The sequence below is a fragment of the Moschus berezovskii genome, chromosome 22, assembly GCF_049115385.1.
Source record: "Moschus berezovskii isolate FMDL1 chromosome 22, NW_MosBer_1.0, whole genome shotgun sequence".
Lineage (NCBI taxonomy): Eukaryota > Metazoa > Chordata > Mammalia > Artiodactyla > Moschidae > Moschus > Moschus berezovskii.
In genome coordinates this window covers 8,002,955-8,023,986 of record NC_142481.1, presented here as the reverse complement: position 1 = coordinate 8,023,986, position 21,032 = coordinate 8,002,955, and the positions used below count along the sequence as shown (strand labels likewise).

General features: G+C 53.4%; 2 protein-coding genes across 5 annotated transcripts; one reads left to right on the top strand and one right to left on the bottom strand.

Moving 5' to 3' along the window:
- The first annotated feature begins 410 nt into the window (after positions 1–410).
- Positions 411–5,463, top strand: CD37 (CD37 molecule). Of its 4 annotated transcripts, none has more exons than XM_088829940.1 (9): positions 411–584; positions 687–759; positions 927–992; positions 1,770–1,894; positions 2,022–2,096; positions 2,617–2,721; positions 3,399–3,635; positions 3,994–4,077; positions 5,079–5,463. In XM_088829940.1, the coding sequence occupies exons 1-9, from the start codon at positions 516–518 to the stop codon at positions 5,154–5,156; spliced, it is 912 nt and encodes a 303-aa protein (XP_088686066.1). In that variant the 5' UTR covers positions 411–515; the 3' UTR covers positions 5,157–5,463. The 4 variants fall into 4 exon arrangements, with proteins under 4 accessions (XP_088686066.1, XP_088686065.1, XP_055267600.1 ...); XM_088829939.1 differs by lacking the exon at positions 5,079–5,463 and adding an exon at positions 4,338–4,731; XM_055411625.2 differs by lacking the exon at positions 927–992.
- Positions 5,246–20,017, bottom strand: TEAD2 (TEA domain transcription factor 2). Its single transcript, XM_055411622.2, has 13 exons — positions 19,960–20,017; positions 18,027–18,264; positions 17,576–17,640; positions 17,041–17,103; positions 15,913–15,924; positions 15,579–15,686; positions 15,421–15,479; positions 12,961–13,025; positions 11,766–11,914; positions 8,772–8,945; positions 7,575–7,736; positions 6,761–6,913; positions 5,246–6,250 (listed from the first exon to the last, which is right to left on the bottom strand). The coding sequence occupies exons 2-13, from the start codon at positions 18,256–18,258 to the stop codon at positions 6,137–6,139; spliced, it is 1,356 nt and encodes a 451-aa protein (XP_055267597.1). The 5' UTR covers positions 18,259–18,264; positions 19,960–20,017; the 3' UTR covers positions 5,246–6,136.
- Between the last annotated feature and the right edge of the window lie 1,015 nt (positions 20,018–21,032).

Sequence of the window (21,032 nt, the reverse complement as noted above, 5' to 3'; positions counted from 1 at the left end):
ACTGCAAAAGCCAGGAAGTGGGGGGGGTGGGGGAGGGCGGCAGAGATGAATGCAGAGATGGCAGAGCTTTGCAGGCAGTGAGGTCAGAGTGTCTGTGAGGTCGGCTGCAGTCCAGGGCCAGCCTGGGGGTCCTGGTGCCCAGAGTAGGTGGGCTGCAAGTACATCAGGATGCCCTATGGGTCCCCCAGCCTGAGCCATGGAGATCTGGGAGGAACTGCCTGGCGTGTCCTTGGTGCCCGTCAATTCCAAGGCCCCTCAGGTACTTGGGTGTGCATCCCAGTGGGGCAGGTGAGGGGAGATGGGGATGAAGACCCAGAAGAAAATCACCCTGCATGTGGAGAGGCAGGGGGTGGGGCTCCAGCCCCGGCACTTCCTCTTTCTCTGAGTTCTTCCTTTCTCTTCTGTCTCAGCCTCTCCCCCTCTCTCTCTCTCAAGATCTCTCTGCCCGTTCTCCCTACTGCCACCACCCCTTCTGTCCTGTCCCTCCCACCGGTGTCTCTCCCCTCTAGGAGAAAATGTCAGCCCACGATGGCTGCCTCAGCCTCGTCAAGTACCTCCTCTTCGTCTTCAACCTCTTCTTCTTCGTAAGTTGCCTCTTGGCTCCGGAGCCCGGGCCCCAGCCCCTGCCGTAGCCACCCCTTTTCATTTCCCCATGTCGCCCACCAGCCATACTCTCCTCTCCCCAGGTCCTAGGCAGCCTTATCTTCTGCTTCGGCATCTGGATACTCATCGACAAAACCAGCTTCGTGTCCTTCGTGGGTAAGGGAGCTGAGGCAGTCTGGGGCTGGGTGGGGACGTTGTCGGGGGTGGGGGTTGGAGCGGTCTTCTTGGAGCAGGAATGAACAGGGCTCCCCTCCTAGGGGACTCCTGGGGTCTCCCTCATCCCAGGGAGGCCCATAGTGCCCAGTTTTCTTGTCTGATCTTAGGCTCTGCTCCACTCCTTGCTACGGCCCAACTTCTGAGCCTCAGCTTCTTCCTCTGGCAAATGAGTTGTGCGTACCAGTAACAATAATAGTGGCCATTTCTCAGGCACTTAGGTGCCAGACAGCTAAGTGTCACACCTTAGGTGACACGTAGGTATCAGATCTTGGGCAGAGATGCTCCTCAGATTCTCCCATAAGTCTTCCCTCTCTCGAGGTTCAGAGAGGAGAAGTCACTGGGATGTCACACAGCAAGGAAGTAGAAAAGCAGATTAACACTAATAATCATTGTAGGAAAATAACACTGGGGTAGTAGTCAAAATCCCAATAACTCATATTTAATAAATGTTTACAAGATTTATTAAATATGAGGACTAGAGGACTGGTGTAGAGGATCAGACCGAACACATGTCTCCCATGTGTTCCTCAAACAACTCTAGGAAATAGATATCATTATTCCCTAGGTCTCAGGGAGGTTTAGGTGGCTGATCCAATGTTGCAGAACAAGTGACGAGGCTGAAACTACCAAGGGTGGGGAGGGGCTGAAGGAGGAGAGAGAGACTGAGAACAAGAGGGAAAGACAGAGACCAGGAAGAAAGAGGGACAGAGATCCAGAAAGAAGGGAACAGAGACCTGAAGACAGAGAGGGCCCGAGACCAGAGAGAGAGGTGGAGACAGAGATTCAGTGTCGGACGGGGACAGAGACTCAGAGAAAAGGATGCCAGGAGCCCAGGAAGAGGCCCCCTCCCCAGGTTACTGTTCCCCACTTGGGAGGTGCGTGGGTGGGGAATGAGGCCGGCTGGAACTGTGCACACAGAGCCCAATGTCACGGCCTCTCATTTCCCCCAGGCTTGTCCTTCATGCCCTTGCAGATCTGGTCCAAGGTCCTGGCCGTCTCAGGAATCCTCACCATGGGCCTTGCCCTCCTGGGCTGTGTAGGGGCCCTGAAGGAGTTCCGCTGCCTCCTGGGCCTGGTGAGTTCCCTTCCACCCCTCCACCTCTAGGATCGTTCACATCTTGTCCTTGAATAGAACCCTGGCAGCCCCTTCATTCTGGGGAGTTCAGCCTGACCTGCCCACTCTGTCTTCCTCCCCGCTCCAGTATTTTGGGACACTGCTGCTCCTGTTTGCCACACAGATCACCCTAGGAATCCTCATCTCCACTCAGAGAGTCCAGGTGAGCTCATCTTCACCTCCCCTCACCCAAGCTAGTGGGTGGGGAGGGGGAGCGTGGAAAGAGACAGAAGTAAAAGCAGACAGGGGCTAACACAGACAAAGATAAATAGCAGCGAGAGATAGAGAAGACAGAAAGAGACTGGTAGAGAGACACAAAGAAGGATCTAGAGACAGATGGGATCAGAGAAAGACTCACCAACACAAAGGAGGACAGAGATCCAAAGGGAAACAGAAGCGAGGAAAGAAAACACTTGGAGAAACAGAGGGCTCCAAGAAAGAGACAGAAACTTAATGAGATCGTGGGAGACAGTGGAGACACAGAAATACAGACGGTAAAAACAGGCAGAGAGCGGTTTGGAGGGACAGAGACACAGCTAGCCATTCAGTGAAACACCGAGGCTGCCACGAAGATGCTCAGGGATCACCAGAGGCTGGGACGGCTACGGAGTGGCTGGAGTGGGTTGGAGCAGAGGGCAGTGGGGAGGCAGGTGGGGGATTCAGCCTCACTCTCGGCCTGTCAGCTGAAGAGGAAAGTGAAGGACGTTGTGCAGAAGACCATCCAAACCTACCGCGCTCACCTGGAGGAGACGGCGGCGGAGGAGAGCTGGGACTACGTGCAGTTTCAGGTGCGTGAGGCCCCGCCCACCAGGATCCTTCTCTCTAGCTCTGGGATTCTGACTTGGCTCCGCCCTCTGCCTGGAGGAGACTTGGCACCGACGGGATCCGAGTCCCCAGCTCTAGGATCCTAACGTAACCCTACCCACCTAAGCAATCTCCAACCCGTGGCGACTTGTCCCAGTCCCCCAGCAGTGACTCCGCCCTCAGTTGCAAGGCCCTAGCCTGACCCCACACCCTGCCCAGTAGTGACTCTGGTTCCCAAAGGACCAGGCCCAAGTGAGATTCCTTTCCCTGGTCACTCACACGGCCCCACCCTCCCATCCATTTTCCCCCTACTTACAGTTGGGTTGTACCGCCTACCCAATCCTCTAAAGCACGGTTCTGCAGCTCTTACCCCAGCCCCAAGACCCCCGCCCCGTGACTCCTCTCTCCCAACCTCATGTACCCCTACTATCCCTTGGCCCTGCTGTGACCCCACCCCAGCCCACAGTTCTGTTAACCCTCTACTCCCCAATATGACCCAGTACCCAGTCACACCCATCACCTAGTCCCCTGAACCCCCAAAGCATCTTACATCGCTCTAGTCCTTGTTCCACTTTTTTTTTTTTTTTTTTTTGTAGTTGCTTTACAATGTTGTGTTAATTTCTGCTGTACCCTGTTCCTCTGACTCTTGCTCTTCTCTAAGCTGCGCTGCTGTGGCTGGGAGTCTCCTCAGGACTGGTTCCATATCCCCAGCATGAGAAGCAACGAGTCCGAAGGGGAACGCGTGCCCTGCTCCTGCTATAACTCATCGGCGACCAACGACTCCACAATCTTCGATAAGATCTCCTTCCCCCAGTTCAGCCGGCTTGGATCCCTGGCGCGGCCCCGACACAATGCAGAAGTTTGCTCGGTCCCGGCGAACAGCTACATCTACCAACAGGTGGGGAGGATGTGGAGAGCAGGACCAGAGGGGTCTGACAGGGTGGAGCTACGGGAAAGAGCTGTCCTACGACAGGGGCAGAACCCCTACAAGGGGCAGGATCTTTTGGAAGGGCGGAGCCTAAAGAAAAGGCCCAGGCGAAAGGGCAGGATCTGGAACGCTGATGCCTGGGGATGGGGTCTTCAGCTTGGACGGACTGAAGCCCAGAGACTAGAGACCCCTAATAACTAGGGAATGGGGTGGTACCTGAAAGAGGGGTTAAGGCTGGACTGAGGACCGTGGGCCCGGGACCCTGGGATTCCTAGAGCTTTTGGAATCCCAGAAGGAACCCTACCTAACCTGTCCCTTGTATCCCCAGGGCTGCGAACGGAATCTCTCCAACTGGTTGACCAACAACCTCATCTCCATAGTGGGCATTTGTCTCGGCGTGGGTCTACTCGAGGTGATCTGGTCCCGCCCCCACTCGCGATTGGCCTAGATGGCCCTGCCCCAAATTGCGCATCCAACCAGTCTCTGAGAAAGGCGCATGCTTTGATAGAAGTACAGCCTTTCTGGGACTCCACCTGGCCTAGGCTCTGAGCCCTGATTGGTTGCACGGAGGAGCAGGCGTTCCCGCCCTTCCTCACTAGGCTCCCATTGGTCCTTCTTGGTAATCTGGGGATATACCTTACTATTGGCCGCAATATCCCCCTTTCCCCGCAGGTAAGTGTAGCGGGGCTGAGCCTGCTACTACCGCGCAGCCTGTTGCACCGCGAACCCCAGCCGCAGGTGCCGGGTGCCTACAGTTCGAGCTCCGGGCCACGCCCGAGCACCGACAGCAGTGGCGGGCGCTACGGTGTGCTGAGAAGCAGCGGGCGTAGCGGCAGTCTGTGGGGTGGCTGGGGCATGGCGGACGCCTGCCCCAACTGGGGGGACAAGGCCCCGCTGGGCAAGCTGCCCAAGGTGCTGGGGCCCTGGTCGCTTTGGGATCAAGACGAGGAACAACTTGAGACCGGGAGTGCAGGAGCAGAGATGGAGGCCGAGATGGAATTAGAGGCAGAGACGGAGGAGGAGACAGATGAGCCTCCAGAATAAAGGACCGTGGGCTTTCTCCGGATCACGCTCCTTCTCAGACTCTAGACCCTATGCTAGACGGAGCTGGGCTCCCCCTACCCCACCCTATTCGCCTTTCCTGCTTCAAACTCTATTCCCACCCCTCCACCCAATTACCCCTAGCCCTTTTACACTAATGCCGCCATTCTCCAAACTGCCGTCCCTGAGTCTTTCACCACCAGGCCCATCTCCTACCTACTCCCTTCTCCACACTTCCCAAGGCGAAGCCCTGCCCAACTCACGGGTCCTCATTTTCTGCCCCTGGCCCCACCCCCTAGATTTTTTTCCCTATGGACCCCCCGACTCTCCTGGCACCCTCGACCTCTCTGACCGCGTCTCCTTTCTCTGTAGCTCAGCTTCATGACGCTCTCCATATTCCTGTGCAGAAACCTGGACCACGTCTACGATCGGCTGGCTCGGTACCGCTAGGCCCCGCCCTTCCCGAAGCCCCACCCCGACCCCGTCAAGCGTCCAGGGCATTTAGTTCCCTGGCGCCTGTAAATATTTGTTTAATCCCCAGTTGGCCCCAGCCACTGAGCCCTCATTCCCCTCGGGGACCCAGGTGTCTGTCTTTCCCGCTGCTGTCACCTGCCCCCCGTGGGACCTGGGGCTTCCGGCCACCAGCTTCCTGCCCCGAGAGACACCTCATTTCCTTGCCTCAGCTGTCAGCCTACCACCTCCCACTAGATTTATTTTTAGCCCAAGCCCCAAATAAATCCCCCGCGTTTTGGTAAAATAGCTTTATCCTCTGTCAAAACACAAACCAACACATTTCCCGGGGGGAGGGGGGGGACGGGGAGGCAACACAGTCTAGCCCCATGGCACATTTAGAAGAGGGCATGAGATTAAAAAGCCTCACCCCACTGCTTGCCCAGCTGAGAAAAAGTCACGACCCTAACACCCACTTATAAATATCTCGTTATATTAAAAAAAAATAATAATATATTTCCAGGGCCCACCTGACTCTGCCCCTGCACAGAAAGGGTTAACCTTCAATATTCGATATCAGGGTTCCCGGGATGGAGGTGATAAGAAGAGGGAGATTGAGAAGAGGGAGATGGGGGGAAACAGAGAGCCCATGTGTCACTGGGGCCCTCCAAAACATCCAGAACAAAGAAAAGGGAGGGCATCTGTCAGAGACAGAAACCAGTGCTCTCCCAGGGGTTGTCTCACTCCTGTCCTCAGTGCCTAATGCTCTGGGGTGATCTGTCCTTTCAGACACCCCTGTGAGGTTCCAAGATCAGGATCCGTCTTCCCCTCTCAGTCCCAGCCCATTCCACTCACCACCCAACTTTTACAGTCCTAACAGGGAGCAGTCCCCTCCCCATGTAAGAAGCATGGGGAAAGCTGGAGGTCCTGCCTGAGAGGAGAGGGTATTCTGGAGGGTGAGCCACTTTTGGGGTCCCTCTTCAGTCCCTGACCAGGCGATAAATGTGGTGCTGGGCCCCTCGCTCACTGGTGGAGACTTCAAAGACGTAGGCAGTGCAGAGCAACAGTTCCTGGGTGTCTCTGTTTGTCACCACCTGTCAAGGAGGCCAGGAGAAAGGGGTTTTGCGTGGAATAGAGGGCAGGGAACACTGTGGACCCCCCAACCAAGATGTCATGGGATAAGGGGTCCCCACCATGTCATGTTCCCCCAGGTCGACAGGATGCCCAACATGCCAGGTTCTAGGTCTGAGGGTCCGCAGGGAGAGGCCTCACATCAGATGGTGTGTCATGTTACACGGTCATCACACTCCCCAGAGTGAAAGGGCATCCTACCATACATAACATGTTTCACAGGCTAAGGTTAGGCTCTCTGTGAAAGGGGGTCCCCTAAGCTGAAGATCCACTGTGGGGCGTCCTTCAGGTCAGTTTTCCTCTTATGAGAATGCTGTGGAACCCCCAGCATATAAGTTTCCTGGGTAAAGGGGTCCCCTACGTGAAGGGTCAATTGTGAGGTGCCCCCTGTGTCAGTTTCACAGGCTGAGGGTCAGTCGTGGGCACTCCCCCCACATCAGGGGCCCTGCTCAGACCAGGCACCCGCGCATCACCTGGAGGATGGTGAAGTTCTCCAGGACGCTGTTCATCATATAACGCTCAGGCAGCTGCCGCAATTTGTGCAGAAAATTCACCAGGTACTCGCACATGGGTGAGCGCAGCAGGCGGTACACGAACCTTCCATCCTCCAGCTGGGCACGCTCCGTCTGAACCAGGGGTTGGGAAAGTAGGGGGAACAGTGACTCAGAGATGCAGGGGTTCACCCCCAGAGTCCGAACCCTCTCTGTGCCACCTCTCAGATGCCACACCCACTCCCCACTGCCATCTTCTATCGCCCCATCCGCAGTGACCCAAGATGAAACCCTGAACCCTCAGGTACCGAGTTCAGGATTACTGAGCCTGCATCCAAAGACTCTTCCAGCCTCTCAGAGCTGTCCTCTGAACCCTCAAAGACCTTTGAACTCATGTGATCTCCAGGTCCTCATATACCCTCAAACCCTCCAGAGACCCCTCCATGAGCTCTCCAAAGCCTGTATGACCTCTGTACTTGAGGCCCCTCAAGACCTCAGCAACCCCTAAGTGTGACCCCTAACCGCCTCGCCCGGAGGATTCTTCCATATCCACAAGAACCTTTTGAATCTTAGTGACAGTAAATCTCTGTACCACACAGTAACCTTAAATCCTCAAAATGACCCCTGTAGATAATTTTGGAAGTCCAGATTAGCTCTAAGTCCATGTGTGAAAGAGGCTAGTCTACCCCCACCCCATCATGCAGACCCCCAAAGGCCTGAGCTGTTGTAGCTCCTGGTCCCTAGTAGCAGGTGGCTGGCTGCTTACCCGCCCAGAGCGCCACCCCTCCAGCCTCACCTCCACCTTCTCCACCACCTGCTTGCCGAAGGAGCAGACCTTGGAGGAACAGGTGAGGGTCATGTGTTCCAGGCTCTCATACTGGCTGCTCACTCCATAGAAGCCACCACTGCTGCCGCCTGCCCCTACCTCCTCAGCACTCGGGCCCCAGTTCAAGTCCGCCTAGGGGATGGGGAGGTACAGGCAAGTTGGAAGGGATGGCCGTTATAAACAGTGGGAACTCGTCTCAAGTGGGAACTCTGACCCACAGCCTGGTGGCACCCATTGCTTTGCAGTTACCCATCTCTCTTCGTTAACAATGTCCCCACCTCTCCAGTTTCTGGGAAAAAAAAAACCCACCCTTCCTTCCAGCAGTTGGGTCCCCCAATGGCCCTGACCCTCTCTCCCTGGTAACTTTCCCATCAAAGAGGCCCTGGAATTCAAGTTTTTCTCCTCAAACCTCCAGCTCAGAAGGTCAGCCCCTGACAAGAGCCTGGTTACTAAGGAGGTAACTATTCCCTAGCAACCAGAGGCTCTCCCTCAAGGTCCTTCATGACCCTGGTTGCTAAGACAAGTGCCTACTCCCTAGCAGCAGGGCCTGGTGAGGTCTGGGGAAGCCCAACTCCTGTCTGGAAAACTCTCCAACGCCCTTTCAGTCAATTCTCGGAGGTCAGATCCCAGGTGGAAAAACAGCCAGGGATCGAATCCTTACCCCCTGCAGTGGAAGCATGGAGTCCCAACCACTGGACAGCCAGGGAAGTCCCAAGGCCAGACAGTCTTAGCAACAGGGCCTGGTGGAACCCAGCAAAGCCTCATCCTCTCTTTAGAAACCAAACACTCCAGGATTCATTTGCTAAGGGGCTGGGGCCATTCATTAACAACGAGGCTTGGTGTTTTCAGGTGGGACACAGAGAAATCTGAAATGCCGCAAGCCAATCCCCAGGGCCATATCAGTTGCATGACTGGGTGTGGGAAAGTCTAGTGGAGTCTGCAGAGGATGGAGGTCCCCACACCTGCACTGGTCCCATCCATCCCGCCCTGTGGGCAAAACTCCTTCCTGTTCCTTGCTGCTAAGGGGGCTGACACTGGGAGCCATGAGAACTGGTAAGGCCCAGGCTGACCTGGGCAGGTCCCAAGACTGTCTCCCTTAGAGCCAGTGGCCTGAGCTGGAAGGCCACGTGATTTATGAACCCTTTTGTTTTTGGTGGCGGAACTCACCCAGAACTTGACCAGGAAGAAGGCATGGGGGGGCCCACGATCATACAGCTCCCGCAGACCACCCTTTTTTTCAGGGAATTTGTCGTAGATCTGCCGGACGTCCACACTCTCGAGGGGGGGCGCTCCAGGGCTGGGGCAGTGCTGGCTGATGTGTACAAACAGGTGCCTCTGGTACTGAGGAGGGACAGCCAGGGATAAGGAGTGCAAGACAGGCTGGACCCCCAGTCCTCACTGCCCAAGCCCATCCCTCACTCCATGACCATCTGCCACAGCTCCTGCTAACTGTTCCACTGGGCCCAGCTCTCAGGCACTGTCCCCACTCCCTGCTGCCCTTTTACTCCCAGTCAGTCCCTCAGTCCCCAAGCCCTTTTCTCTGCCCTGTCTCCTGATCTCCATCCCCACGGCCCTGTCCTCTCCCACCCTCACCCCCGCCTTCTCCTTGGCCTCCCAGCCTCCAATCTCTCCTCTCCAGTTCATCGCTCACATGGCTCCAGAGCTGACCAACCCTGCTCATAATCCTCCCATGGCTCCCCAGTGCCTCCCAGGACAAAGCCCACACCCCCTTAACCTGACCCTATATTTAAAAAGTTTTCATGGATGGATGGATGGGAATCCAAACAGCTCACATCAGGACTTCCTATCTGTTTCTCTTTTGATTTACTTAATTATTTATTTGGCTGTACCAGGTCTTAGTTGCCGTATGTGGGATCCTCAATCTTTGCTGTGGCATGTGGGATTTTTAGTTGTGGCATGTGGGGTCTAGTTCCCTGACCAGGGATCGAACTCGGGCCCCCTGCTTTGGGAGAGTGGACTCTTAACTAGTGGACCACCAGGGAAGTCCCTCTGTTTCTATTCTTATCACTTCTGTTCATACCCTGAAAATATTCCCCTTCTTCTTTTCCAGAACTAACCCACCCTCTGATCTTCCCAGGCTCAAGTCCATCCAAATCTGCCTTTTCCTGGAAGCCTCCCTGGATCACAATCAGATGGCATCTCTCTACCTTCCCTTTCCCATGGTTCCCCATAACCCTCTAGACAAAGCCTGGGTCCCTCACTCAGCCTGGCAATGCCGGCTTCTCCAAAACCAGCTCCCACCATATTCGATTATTTGTTTTCCTGAAAACTTCATGCTGTTTCTATCTCTGTGTCTGAAGCATCCAGTTCTGCACATGGCAAACTCCTATATAACCCTCAAAACCCAACTCAAATATTGTTATCTCTGGGATGTCTTCATTCACTCCCCAGATATGATTCTTCTGTACACTCAGAAAAACATGAGCTTCCCCTATCTCAGCACTACTTGACATCTATCAAAACATCTATGGTGTGCAGGCACCATTCTGGGTCCCAGGGTTACAAGGCAAAGTCTCTGACCTCAGGGAGCTACTGGCAGAAACAGGAAAATTTTTAAATCTTTCCATAGACGATAGAACCTTCAGAGAGTGATGTATGCTATGAAAAACTAAAGCACAGGGATGGTGGGAAGAGTGATGGTAGCTTGCATTTCCATAAAGTGGCTTGGGAAAGCCCATCTGAGAAGATAATCAAACAAAGCAATGAATGGGTGGAAGGAGAGAATGGGGATATCTGGGAAAAGCACATCCAGGTGCAAAGGCTCTGAACCAGGCGCAGGTCTGGCATGTTTCAGAACAGGCGTGGAGGTCAGTATGGCCAGACCAGAGTAAACAAAGGTGAGAGGACAGGAGGTAAGATCAGAACAGGAACAAGGGTCAGACCACTCAGAGTCTTGTAGGCAACTGAAAGGACGCTAGCTTTTGCTCCAAGTGAGATGGGAGGGTTTTAACCTGATCTGACTTGGGTTTTACCAGGACCACGATATACAGAAACTGCTGTTTAGATCGCTGTGGCAGATACTGCTGTGTTCACAAACCCCATTTCCTTTTCCCACCACTAAACTACACTTCCCAGGCTCCTTTGCAGTTAGATGTGACCATGTGACTAAGTTCTGGCCAGTGAGATGTGAGCAGACCTGACAGTTGCCACATCCAACCCAGACTCATAAAACTTGCATAGTTCTTGACTCTTGGCCTTCCACCATCTGCCAGACAGATGCAGAGCATCCAGCAGCATCTTCTAGAGTCCTAGAAAATGGCAGAGCCACAAAAAGGAAGAAGCCTGGATTTCCCAAATCATTCTGTGGAAGGCTCCTAATGACCAGCCATATTAAAATGTTAATGACTGAGAAACTTCTATGATGTTCAACCCGTGTGGATTGGGAGTTATTACTTCTAACAGTCAGTCCACTTGGGCTGTTACAGCACCTGTCTCCATCCTAAGCCAGGAAAGCTCGCACCTAGAAACAGATTTTCTTCTCCAGGTTCCCAGTATCCACCACAAAGCCTAGTGCACAGTTGGCATTCAAAAATGTTTACTTAATGCATTAGCGACGTCCTGAGGGATTTCTCTGGCTTTCCCAATCCATGACCCCATGACCTTCTAGTTCCTTTATTCTAGTAGTTCTCAAAGTGTGGTCCCTGGACCAGCAGCAGCAACATCACCTGGTAGCTTGTTAGAAATGCAAATTCTCAGATCCTACACCAGATCAACTGAATCAGAAATTCTAGGAGTGGACCTAGCAAACTATGTTTTAACAAGCTGCTGCTGCTGCTAAGTCACTTCCGTCATGTCCGACTCTGTGCGACCCCATAGACGGAAGCCCACCAGGCTCCCCCCTTCCTGGGATTCTCCCGGCAAGAACACTGGAGTGGGTTGCCATTTCCTTCTCCAATGTGTGAAAGTGAAAAGTGGAAGTGAACTCGCTCAGTCGTGTCTGACCCTTAGCGACCCCACGGACTGCAGCCTACCAGGCTCCTCCATCCATGGGATTTTCTAGGCAAGAGTACTGGAGTGGCTTGCCAGTGCCATGTTATTCTGATACATGCTAAAATTGGAGAACCACTGCTATATGCTTCCCCTTGCTAGAACCCTCTTCATTCCAAAACCCTCCAGTGACTATCCCAAAATTGCACTCACAGAGTCAGCTGCATCCGGTGGTTCCACAAAGGCCGAGAACTCCACCAGCTGCAACCGAGCAGTGCCCAGAGCCCGAGCCTGCCAAGCTGGGGGTGATGGGGCAGGTGGGGGCAAAGCGGGAGGTGAGAGGGCTTGGGGGGGCTCGTACCCTAGAGAGAGAGAAGAACAAACAGTAAAAATTGCTAATGTTGATTGACTCTGTCAAGCACTGTTCTCTCTTGCCTGCCTCCTCTTAGAAGCTGAAAAAGCTAAATACTCACTTTCCCAGCCTCCCTTGCAGCTAGAGATGGCCATGTGGCACAGTCCTAACCAATGAGACGTTATGGAAAATCTGCTGGGGGGCTTCTGGGAAGGAGTTTCTTCCTGAATGAAAAAGACAGAACTTTGGGAGGAGAGAGCGTTTGGCTCTGGCCAAGTCCTGCTTGGGATGTGATGCCTGGAGTCACAACAGTCATCTTGGGATAAGACAGAGGCCACTAGAGAGATGCCAGTCCTGGTATTGCTGAGCTGCTGAACCAGGATAAGAGCAGTCCACCTCCAGACTTTTTGTTACGTGGAATCATAAAGCCTTTACTATTTAAGGCACTATTAATTTGGATATTCTGTAACTCGGAGCCAAAAGCATTCCCACTTGATGAATCTGTGAAACCTGAGAATTCTTTCACCAATGTGAATTCTTAGGACCACCCAGCATGGACTTCTGGAAGTCATCTTTGCTACCAGGTGGACAGTGCCTGCCAGAGAATGAAGCCACCATAGAGGAAAGCAGAACCAAGCAACTCCTGTTGCCACCATTTGAGCTCCTGTATCCAGCCATGCCTGAAGCCCTAACTCCTGAAATATCAGTTACCTGAACCAATAGAATCTCTCCTTTTTGTTTTTTTCTTTTTTTGGTCATCTAGCTTAATTTGGATTTTTATCACTTGCAGCTGAAAAAATCTTGATTAATATATCAATGTTGCCTGATATCCTTCAAGTTAGCAAGTGATCAAACATAAACCCAGTAGATTTGTCTACAGAAGCGAGGATCTCAACCACTACAAATTCTGGGACATCTTTCCACACTCCCACAGGCCCTGCCTCAGAGCTAGATCTCAATAAGACGGTATCCCCTAATTCATGGAAGGTAGAAGGAAAGGCAGCTGGAGCTGAGAAGAGAGGGGAAAACAAAGGAGGGTGGAGAAAAGGCTCTTACCTGGGAGGTCAGCAGATGGAGGAGTCAGTGACAAGGAGAACGGTGTCTGCGAGAATGGCTTCACACTGAGGGAGAAAGGAAGCTGGGGGTCAGCAAGAAGGAAAGATGCTAATCATACCAGATAACAGTTACTGAGGGGCCATGGCAAGCCAGACCCTGTGCAAGCACATATGGGCACCATTTCCTTGAAGACTCACAGCCTATCAAGGGAGGTGTGATGACTGCTCTCCTCATTTTGCAAAGGAGGAAACTGAGACAAACAGGGGCCAACTGACCTGCCCAAAGTCACACAGCCGGTCTGGCGGAAACTGGGTTCAAACCCTGATCAGCCCCAACCACAGAGCCTGTGATCTTAAGGGGCCTCCATCTTTTCTGGCACCAGGGGCCGGTTTCATGGAAGACAGTTTTTCTCCAAACCAGAGGTGGGAGGGAGGGGAACAGTTTCTGGATGATTCAAGTACATTACATTTACTATGTGCCTTATTTCTATTATTACTACATCAACTCCACCTCAGATCATTAGGCATTAGATCCTGGAACTTGGGGACCCCTGGCCTCGAGGATATTCTGGTACCTCTCACAAAATGGCAGAAAGTGAACACAAATGCGGTCTCAAGAGGTGGGGAGAAAACAAAACGTAGGAAACTTGGAGAAAGAGGAAGCTGAAGGCTCAGGAAGGTGGGAAGAAAAAGACCAGCAGGACATCAGGCCAAAGTTCAGGGTAAGGAGCAGTACAATAGAATCTAAAACAGTGCTATCCAACTCACAATAGCCAAACATGGAAGCAACCTATGTGTCCATCAACAGATGATCGGGTAAAGAAAATGTGGTACATATATACAGTGGAATACTACTCAGTCATAAAAAAATGAAATAATGCCATTTGCAGCTACATGGATAGACCTAGAGATGATCAGACTAAGTGAAGTAAGTCAGACAGAGAAAGACAAATACTATATGATATCACTTACATGTGGAATCTAAAACGTGACTCAAATGAACTTATCTACAAAGTAGAAGCAGTCACAGACCCAGGGAACAGATTAGCAACACACAGGATGGATAAACAACAAAGTCCTACTACATAGCACAGGGAACTATTTTCAATATTCTCTGATAAACCATAATGGCAAAGAATATGAAAAAGAATGTATATGTATATGTGTAACTGATAACTTTGCTATATACCCAAAACTAACACTGTAAATCAACTATACTTCAATTAAAAAAAAATTTTTTTTAATAGACATTCTGGAAAACATAATACGGAGAGAAGAAAACTGGCAGATGGATCACACTTCAATTTTGTCTTTACATAGGTGATGACTTAACATTCATTGTCCCGCACTTGACCATCAATTCCATAAAGATGGGATCCCGGTACCCAGTGCAATTGCTGAACCACCTCTCCTTCCAGCCCAACCTCCTCCCCTGCAAACCTGTGGTTCCTTTGGCCCCCAGAGACTTGTTCAGACAATTTTCTGTGCCCACATACAGCAGCATCTCCCAGTGAACTTTCTTCTCTCCCAGCCTGGATCCCACAGCCTGTCTTTCTCTGGTAACATTCACCAGGCTCCTGCCTCACCATCCTGAGGCCACACTGCTCTGCCAATGCCCACCTAGCCTGGATCCACTGCCACCTCTCTGGGCTGAAGACTCCATGAGCCTCTGTGGCCCATTTCTAGTCTTTCAGACTAAAGGACAGGGGTACCTGGTGTGCTGCAGTCCATAGGGTTGCAAAGTGTTAGACACGACTAAGCAACTGAACAACAAACAACAGGACTAGAAGCATATCCTGTCATCATCAGGGCTCTCAGAGATGAAAAGGGGCCCATTTCCTTCCTTCTGACCCTGAGAGATAATAAGGATCCCTGCTCTACCCTCAGGCCCAAGAACCACCTTTATGGGATGAGAATGAGCCTTCCCATGAGCCTCTGGGGCTCCACTCATTCCTCTGGACCTACAGAGGTTCCCAACACTTTGGATCTACAACTGCCTTTCCCATGAGCCTCTGGGGCTCAGACAATCTCTCTGGGAGGCCATTACCCCCATGGACATCCTACAGGACTCTCACATTCATCAAATCCCACGCTGAGCTCATTTCTGCCCCAAACCCAATCCTCCCCCAGGCTGCACATCTCTGGATGGTTCCACCTACCCCAGTCACCCGCCAGACCCCAAGCACTGTCCTTGCTTCCTCCCTCCTTCTCCCCGCAGCAGACCCCAGCTTCATTTCTCCTCCTCCTGTCTCTCTGTCCCCGCTCAGACCAGCTCCTCTTCTCCAGACCACTGCCCCAACCTCCTCCCTGGGATCCAAATCCAGACAGCCTGACTCCACAGTCTACGTTCACAAGGGAGTTGGGAGCTGGAAGGTGGAGCGAGAAAGGTCTGGGTGGGGAGGAGGGAGGGGGTTGTAGGGGGATGGGGAACAGGTGCTGAGCTGGAATAGAAAGAACTTACTCAGGAACATTCCAAGGGGGCCCAGAACTCCCCGACCAAAACTGGAAAAGCTCCGGGGTCTGAAGAAGAGACAAAGAAGGGTGGCATCAATCAATTTCCTGTTGAAATTACAACCCCATCCCTCCAGCCCTGAACCCCACGATTCCCACCCAGGCCACCTGAGGACCGGCGGGACCCAGTTTGGCCTGCAGGGAAGGTGCTGAGATGAGCTGGGCAGAGGACATGGTGGCCATTGTCTGGAAAGCCTTGTCCTTGGAAACCTGGTCCTGAAGAAGTTGGAGGTCCATGTTAATGGAGAGTCCCAGTGGATACACGAAGCGTGGGACAAGGACAAGACAGGGCAAGCGTGGGAAGATGCAGAGTTGGGGAGTCAAGACAAAGCGTTGGGGCTGGTTCAGGTTCCTCTCACTACAGCCCCCTGCCCTTCCTGGCCTCCTCAGGAATGCCTGTCTGGGTAAGGGAGCGGGTGGGAGGATGGGCAGTGGGACTTACCACATTCAGGGCCTGCCCGTGGAGGTGGGGAAGGGTGCCAAAGAAGGAAAGCAAACATAAATTAGAAAATGAGGCCTGGACTCCTCCCACCCACCCCCACACACCTTCCTGCCCTCCCAGCCCCTACAGCCCAGCCACCCTGAGCTGATCAAAGGGAGGAAGGGGGAGCAAGGGATGAATATGGAACAAGAAATAGAGAAGGCCAAGCCCAGAGGGGAAAAGGAGCTCCCCCATCCAGAATATAAGACAGCAACGAGGGTTTCTAGGTTTCAGAAAGAGCCGGAAGTGGAGGTTTCTGAATACGCAGACCACAGGAAATGAGACTATTAGACCCGGAGGCAAGAGACGCTGAAGGTTTCCCAGCCCAGACAGGACAGAGGGGGAACAGCGAGCTCCAGAAAAGACCAAAGACTGGAAGTGAAGGTTTTCAGACTTAATAAAGGGAAGGGGAGCTTCTGGGTTACAAAAAGACCAGGAAGTGGTGGTCCCCAAGTCCTAGGGAAGAGTAAGAAAAGACCTCAACTCAGAAGAGAAGAAAAATGAGGATCTCAGGCCAAGAGGGAACAGGAAATCCAGAGGATGCAAAAAAGTAAAGGGATATGAACATCCCCAAAAGGAAATGAAGATTTCTGGGCACAGAGAGAGCAGGCAGGCCACACGGGAAGACGAATCAGGAGACGAAGAGATCTTCACAGCACCAGAGGGAAAAAAGCAATGAGGACTCCAGGGAGAGAAGAGGGAGAGGAAGGGAAGGAAGACAGGAGCAGTCAGAGAAGCCCAACACCCCATCCTTCTGGCCTGTCCTAGGCTAAACCTCAGTCCCCCTCTCTCTATGGCATTTTTCTCCCCAGGGTCTCCGTTCACCCCCTGGCTGGGCCACTAACCCCTGACCTTGGGTCTCTGCTCTCCTGCTCTGTATGCCCCTCTGGGTGACTCTGTCCCCCTCTCCAGGCCTCTGCCCCCGCATCCTGGGTCTCCCCTCTTTCTCTGGATCTCTACTGCCCTCTCCCTCTCTAGGTCTCTGTCCCTTCCACCCAGGTCTCTGTTCCCCCTCTCTGGTGCCTGGCCTCCTCTCTCAGAGCTCCTACTTCCCTCTCAAGGTGTCTGTCACAGTTTCTTGACCTCTACCTTGAGCTTGGACTGGATTTCCCTCGATTTCCTTCGGGCCAAAACCTGGATGTGACTAGAAACCTGAAGGGAGGGACAAAGAAGCAGATTTAGGCCACAGCCACTCATGCCTTGCATCCCCTACCCCTTCCCTCCCTGCCCCCCTCCAGGTGCCCCCACAAAGCTGGTGAACACCAAAGATGACAAACACACAGAATGGGCCTGCCATCTCGGCGCTTCAGAACAGATGTGTCCATAAAGACCCTTCTCTTCTCATGAACACTAATAATCATCCCCAGATCCAGTAAATCCAGGTCTTATTTCCCTTTCACACCTTGTTTTCTTTGGCCCTCTGTTCAGTCTTACCCTCTGGTTCCCATGTAACTGCTAAGAGAACTATACCAAAACAGGCAGTTAGCACACACTAACCAAGGTGCCAAGAGGGGAGACAAAAGCACATGAACAAGCCCCTCCTCTAACCTGAATCTGCCAGTAGGATGAGAGCCTAAGAAAACAAGCCCACCCCAGACAGAAGCCCACCAGACAGTCCTGAAACCTGTTTGCGAGTTCGGGTCTTTCCCGTTCTCAGCTTGATGTAGCGGGCAATCAGTTCATTCCGACCTGAAAAGACAAAGATGGAAGAGAGTTAGACATTCAGCAGAACTTCCCAACAGAGAAGACACCAGGGAAGGAGAGAGACGCAACATTTCCTCAGCAAGCCGCGGGCTACACAGGAAAGGAGTCATGACTGCAGGCTTTGGAGCCAGGCAGCCTGGGTTCAGATCCCAGTTCTGCCACACACTGGCTCTGTGTGGCCTCAGGCAAATCACTTAGCCTTGCTGGGCTTTGGGTTCCTCATCTGTGCAAACGGTGATGCTAACTCCTACCTGAGTTATCGTGAGCACACGATGTGCTTTTATGTGAACAGTGATTAGAGCTTCCGCCAATGTTCCTTAATATTTTTATTAACCAGTGGGGGCTAAGGCAAAAACGAGGGCTGGACTCACCATACATCTTGCCTTCATCAGACAGGATGATTTTCCGCCGGCCACAGGGCGGGTAGATGGCCAGGGCCTCCTGGAAGCTCTGCTCGATGTCTGGACTCCAGACACCTTCTGCGTCTGGGCCCCCGTCGCCCCCCGCCCCCTCACTGCCGCCGGTGCCCTCCTCGCTTCCTTCCTCACTTCCTGTCCAGCCGCTGCCATCGTCCAGAGGGGCCCCAGCCCGGGGTTCCCCCATCTGGGCCTGGAGGAACACAGAGTTCAGCAAGGTTCCCCGGAACCACCCAGAGAGACCTCAGAACAGAGGTCCAGATCACTGGGTCTGAGGGGAGAGGCTGGGGGCACCTGGACCCCCGGATCTGAGGGAGGAGGGACCTGGAGGCTGAACTCCTGGATCTGAGGGAAGCAGGAGACTGGGAGCCTGGATTCCTGGGTCCTGGAGAAAAGGGGGCTGGATTTCTGGGGAAGCTTAGGGTGAGAGGGTTCTCTTCTGTGTTCTCAGTGGAGCCTGGATTGTGATGAAGTCTTGAAGACCCCAGAACAATGCCTAGGGTCCAGGAGGGCTGAAACTTTGGCTGTGGATTACTGGTTTAAAGAAGATAGGCGTCAGAGCCTAGCTGCAGGGAAGGGGGACGTGGGTGAGATCTTCTCAGTCCCATGCCAAGAACAGGTGCCAGGGTGTGAGCAGCAGCTGCTGGAAAAGGAGGGGCACAGGCCCTAGAGAGGCTGAGGGCAGATCCAGAGACAGAGGCTCAGAGAGGACAGAGATCCAGAGAGAGGAAACACAGACCTAATGTCGGGGGACAGAGAGCCAGAGGGAGGGGGATCAGAGATCCAGAGAGAAGGAAACAGAGACCCAGAGGGAGGGAACAGAGACCCAGTGCTGAGGGTCAGAGACCCAGAAGGAGGGGTACCAGAGATCCAGAGACAGAGGGACAGAGACTCAGGGCAGAAACTCAAGCCAAGACCAGGAAAGACCCACAGAACCATAGACTCGGGGGCAGGGGCGCCCTGCCATCAGGAGAGCCAGAACAAAGGGCCCAGGCGTCCCCTCCCCCAGTTTCCCACAACCCCTATCAGGGGAGGGACTGGCCAGCGAGGGCGCCTCCCCTCTGGCCCCCAGCCCCGCCCCTTCCCTCCCCTCCCCCCCTCCCTGCGCCGTGGGCTCTGATCCAACTCAAGTTCCCAGTGACTTTCCGGAGGCCGGGAACAGGGGGAAACTTTTTCCAATACAGTCAGATCCCGCCTCCCTGGCGGCTCCACGTCTTCCACGGCTTTCCCAGGACCCCAGAGTCCGGACTCCCATCCCCCTTCTCCCTCGGAACCCGGAGCCCCGGTCCAGACAAAGACCCCAGGCCTAGCCCAGTGGCGCTGCGGCATTCAGGACCCCCGTAGGCCAAAATCCCAGCCCAGCTCTCCCCCATGTGGCGAGACAAAGGGACGGAGGAGCCGAGTCAGAAGGGTTCCCCCTAATTTCCCGCCCCAGGTCCCAAACCTCCAGAGAGACAAGATGAAGATCCAGAAAGTCCCGGAGCCCCCTTTCGGCCACCCAGGAGGCCTCTTTTCTCCATGAGGAGGACCAGGCGCCCATAAATGACACGCACAAACCAATTCGGTCAGAAACAAGCATGGGGCCCTTTCTCACTTGAAACCGATACCTCCACAGACACTCACACCCCCAGCGTCCCCAGCCCTTACTCACTCCCAGGCGCACACTCCCAAACTCAGACACATCAACAGACACCCCAACTCTGGCGAAAGTTGCAACTCCACTTAGACTCGGTCAAGAGCGCAAATTCCGGCCCCCCGGCATAAAGAGGGCGGCAAGCAATTCAGAGACCGTCCCACGAACACCTCAACTCATAAGGTGTAACTTCCCACTCGAACTCACACACCCCAAAGCACGATCCCCGACTCCCGCCGGCGCCTTCCTACCTACCTCCCGGCCTGGGGCTGGGGAGCCGCGGGCGGGCGGGGCTGCGAGGGAGAAAGTTGCCCGGGAGCTTTGTTTGGGAAAAGTGGGAGGGACCGGAGGGGGGGCGGGTCCCGGCGCCGGACAGCGGGAAGGGGGATCCTACGGTGACGGTTTCGGGGTGGATTTTTGCTTTGGCCAAAGAGAGGTGAAGTCTAGCTGAGGCCTGTGAGAATTCCGAGATTCTGATGCTTGGATCCCTAAGAGAGGAGGGGAATGGAGGGTCTGGACACCTGGGTCTGAGGGAGAATTGATGGGGACCCGGAAACCTGGAACTGAAGGAAGAGGGGACTGGGGGCCAAGATTCCTGAATTTGGAGGAGAAAGGGTCTGGGCCCCTGGCCTCCCAGCCACCCTCCAGTGTAGTTTATGCCTTGCAGATGTGGAAGTGACTGATATTAATAGAAAGACAAAAGAATCTTCTCTGTCCAGCCTCAAGTGTATTTTTGAGGATAAAAGTATGGAGATGGGTTTCTTATTGATTTCCATTGATTTCTCTTGATGGACTGGCATCCTTGTGACCTCATCAGAGTTAAGGGTCGTGGGCAAGACGACTGGGAGTTTATTGGAAGTTCACGAAGATGCAGACTCCCGCATCCACATGCACTAGTGGACTAGAGGTGGCCGCTGTCCCAGGACCAGGAGAGAGCCTTGGTGCCGGAGGAGAGAGATGAAAGTCCCTTAATCATATCCCTTAAAGATGAGTGTTCAAACTGACGAGACTAGAGGGGCTGGATCAAGAATCTCGTGTCCTGCGGAAGAAGGGAACCCAGGTTCCGGGGTCCCTGTAAGGTGGGACATAAGGCTGTTTTTAGGGTTTCTAGGGAGGAACTTTTTTGTGGAACCGTAGAGTTCAGCGTCCCTACATTGCCCTCTGTTGAGCGCATTAATCGTTTCAAAACCTAAAGAAGACGAGAAGGGACACGGAGAAGGTTTCAAAAATAGATACAAAACTATGCAGTGGGAGAATCAGAAGGACTGTTCGGATACCTGTATTTCAAGAGCAGAGGGAGCCTAGGAATTGACCTGAGGGCTCTACGG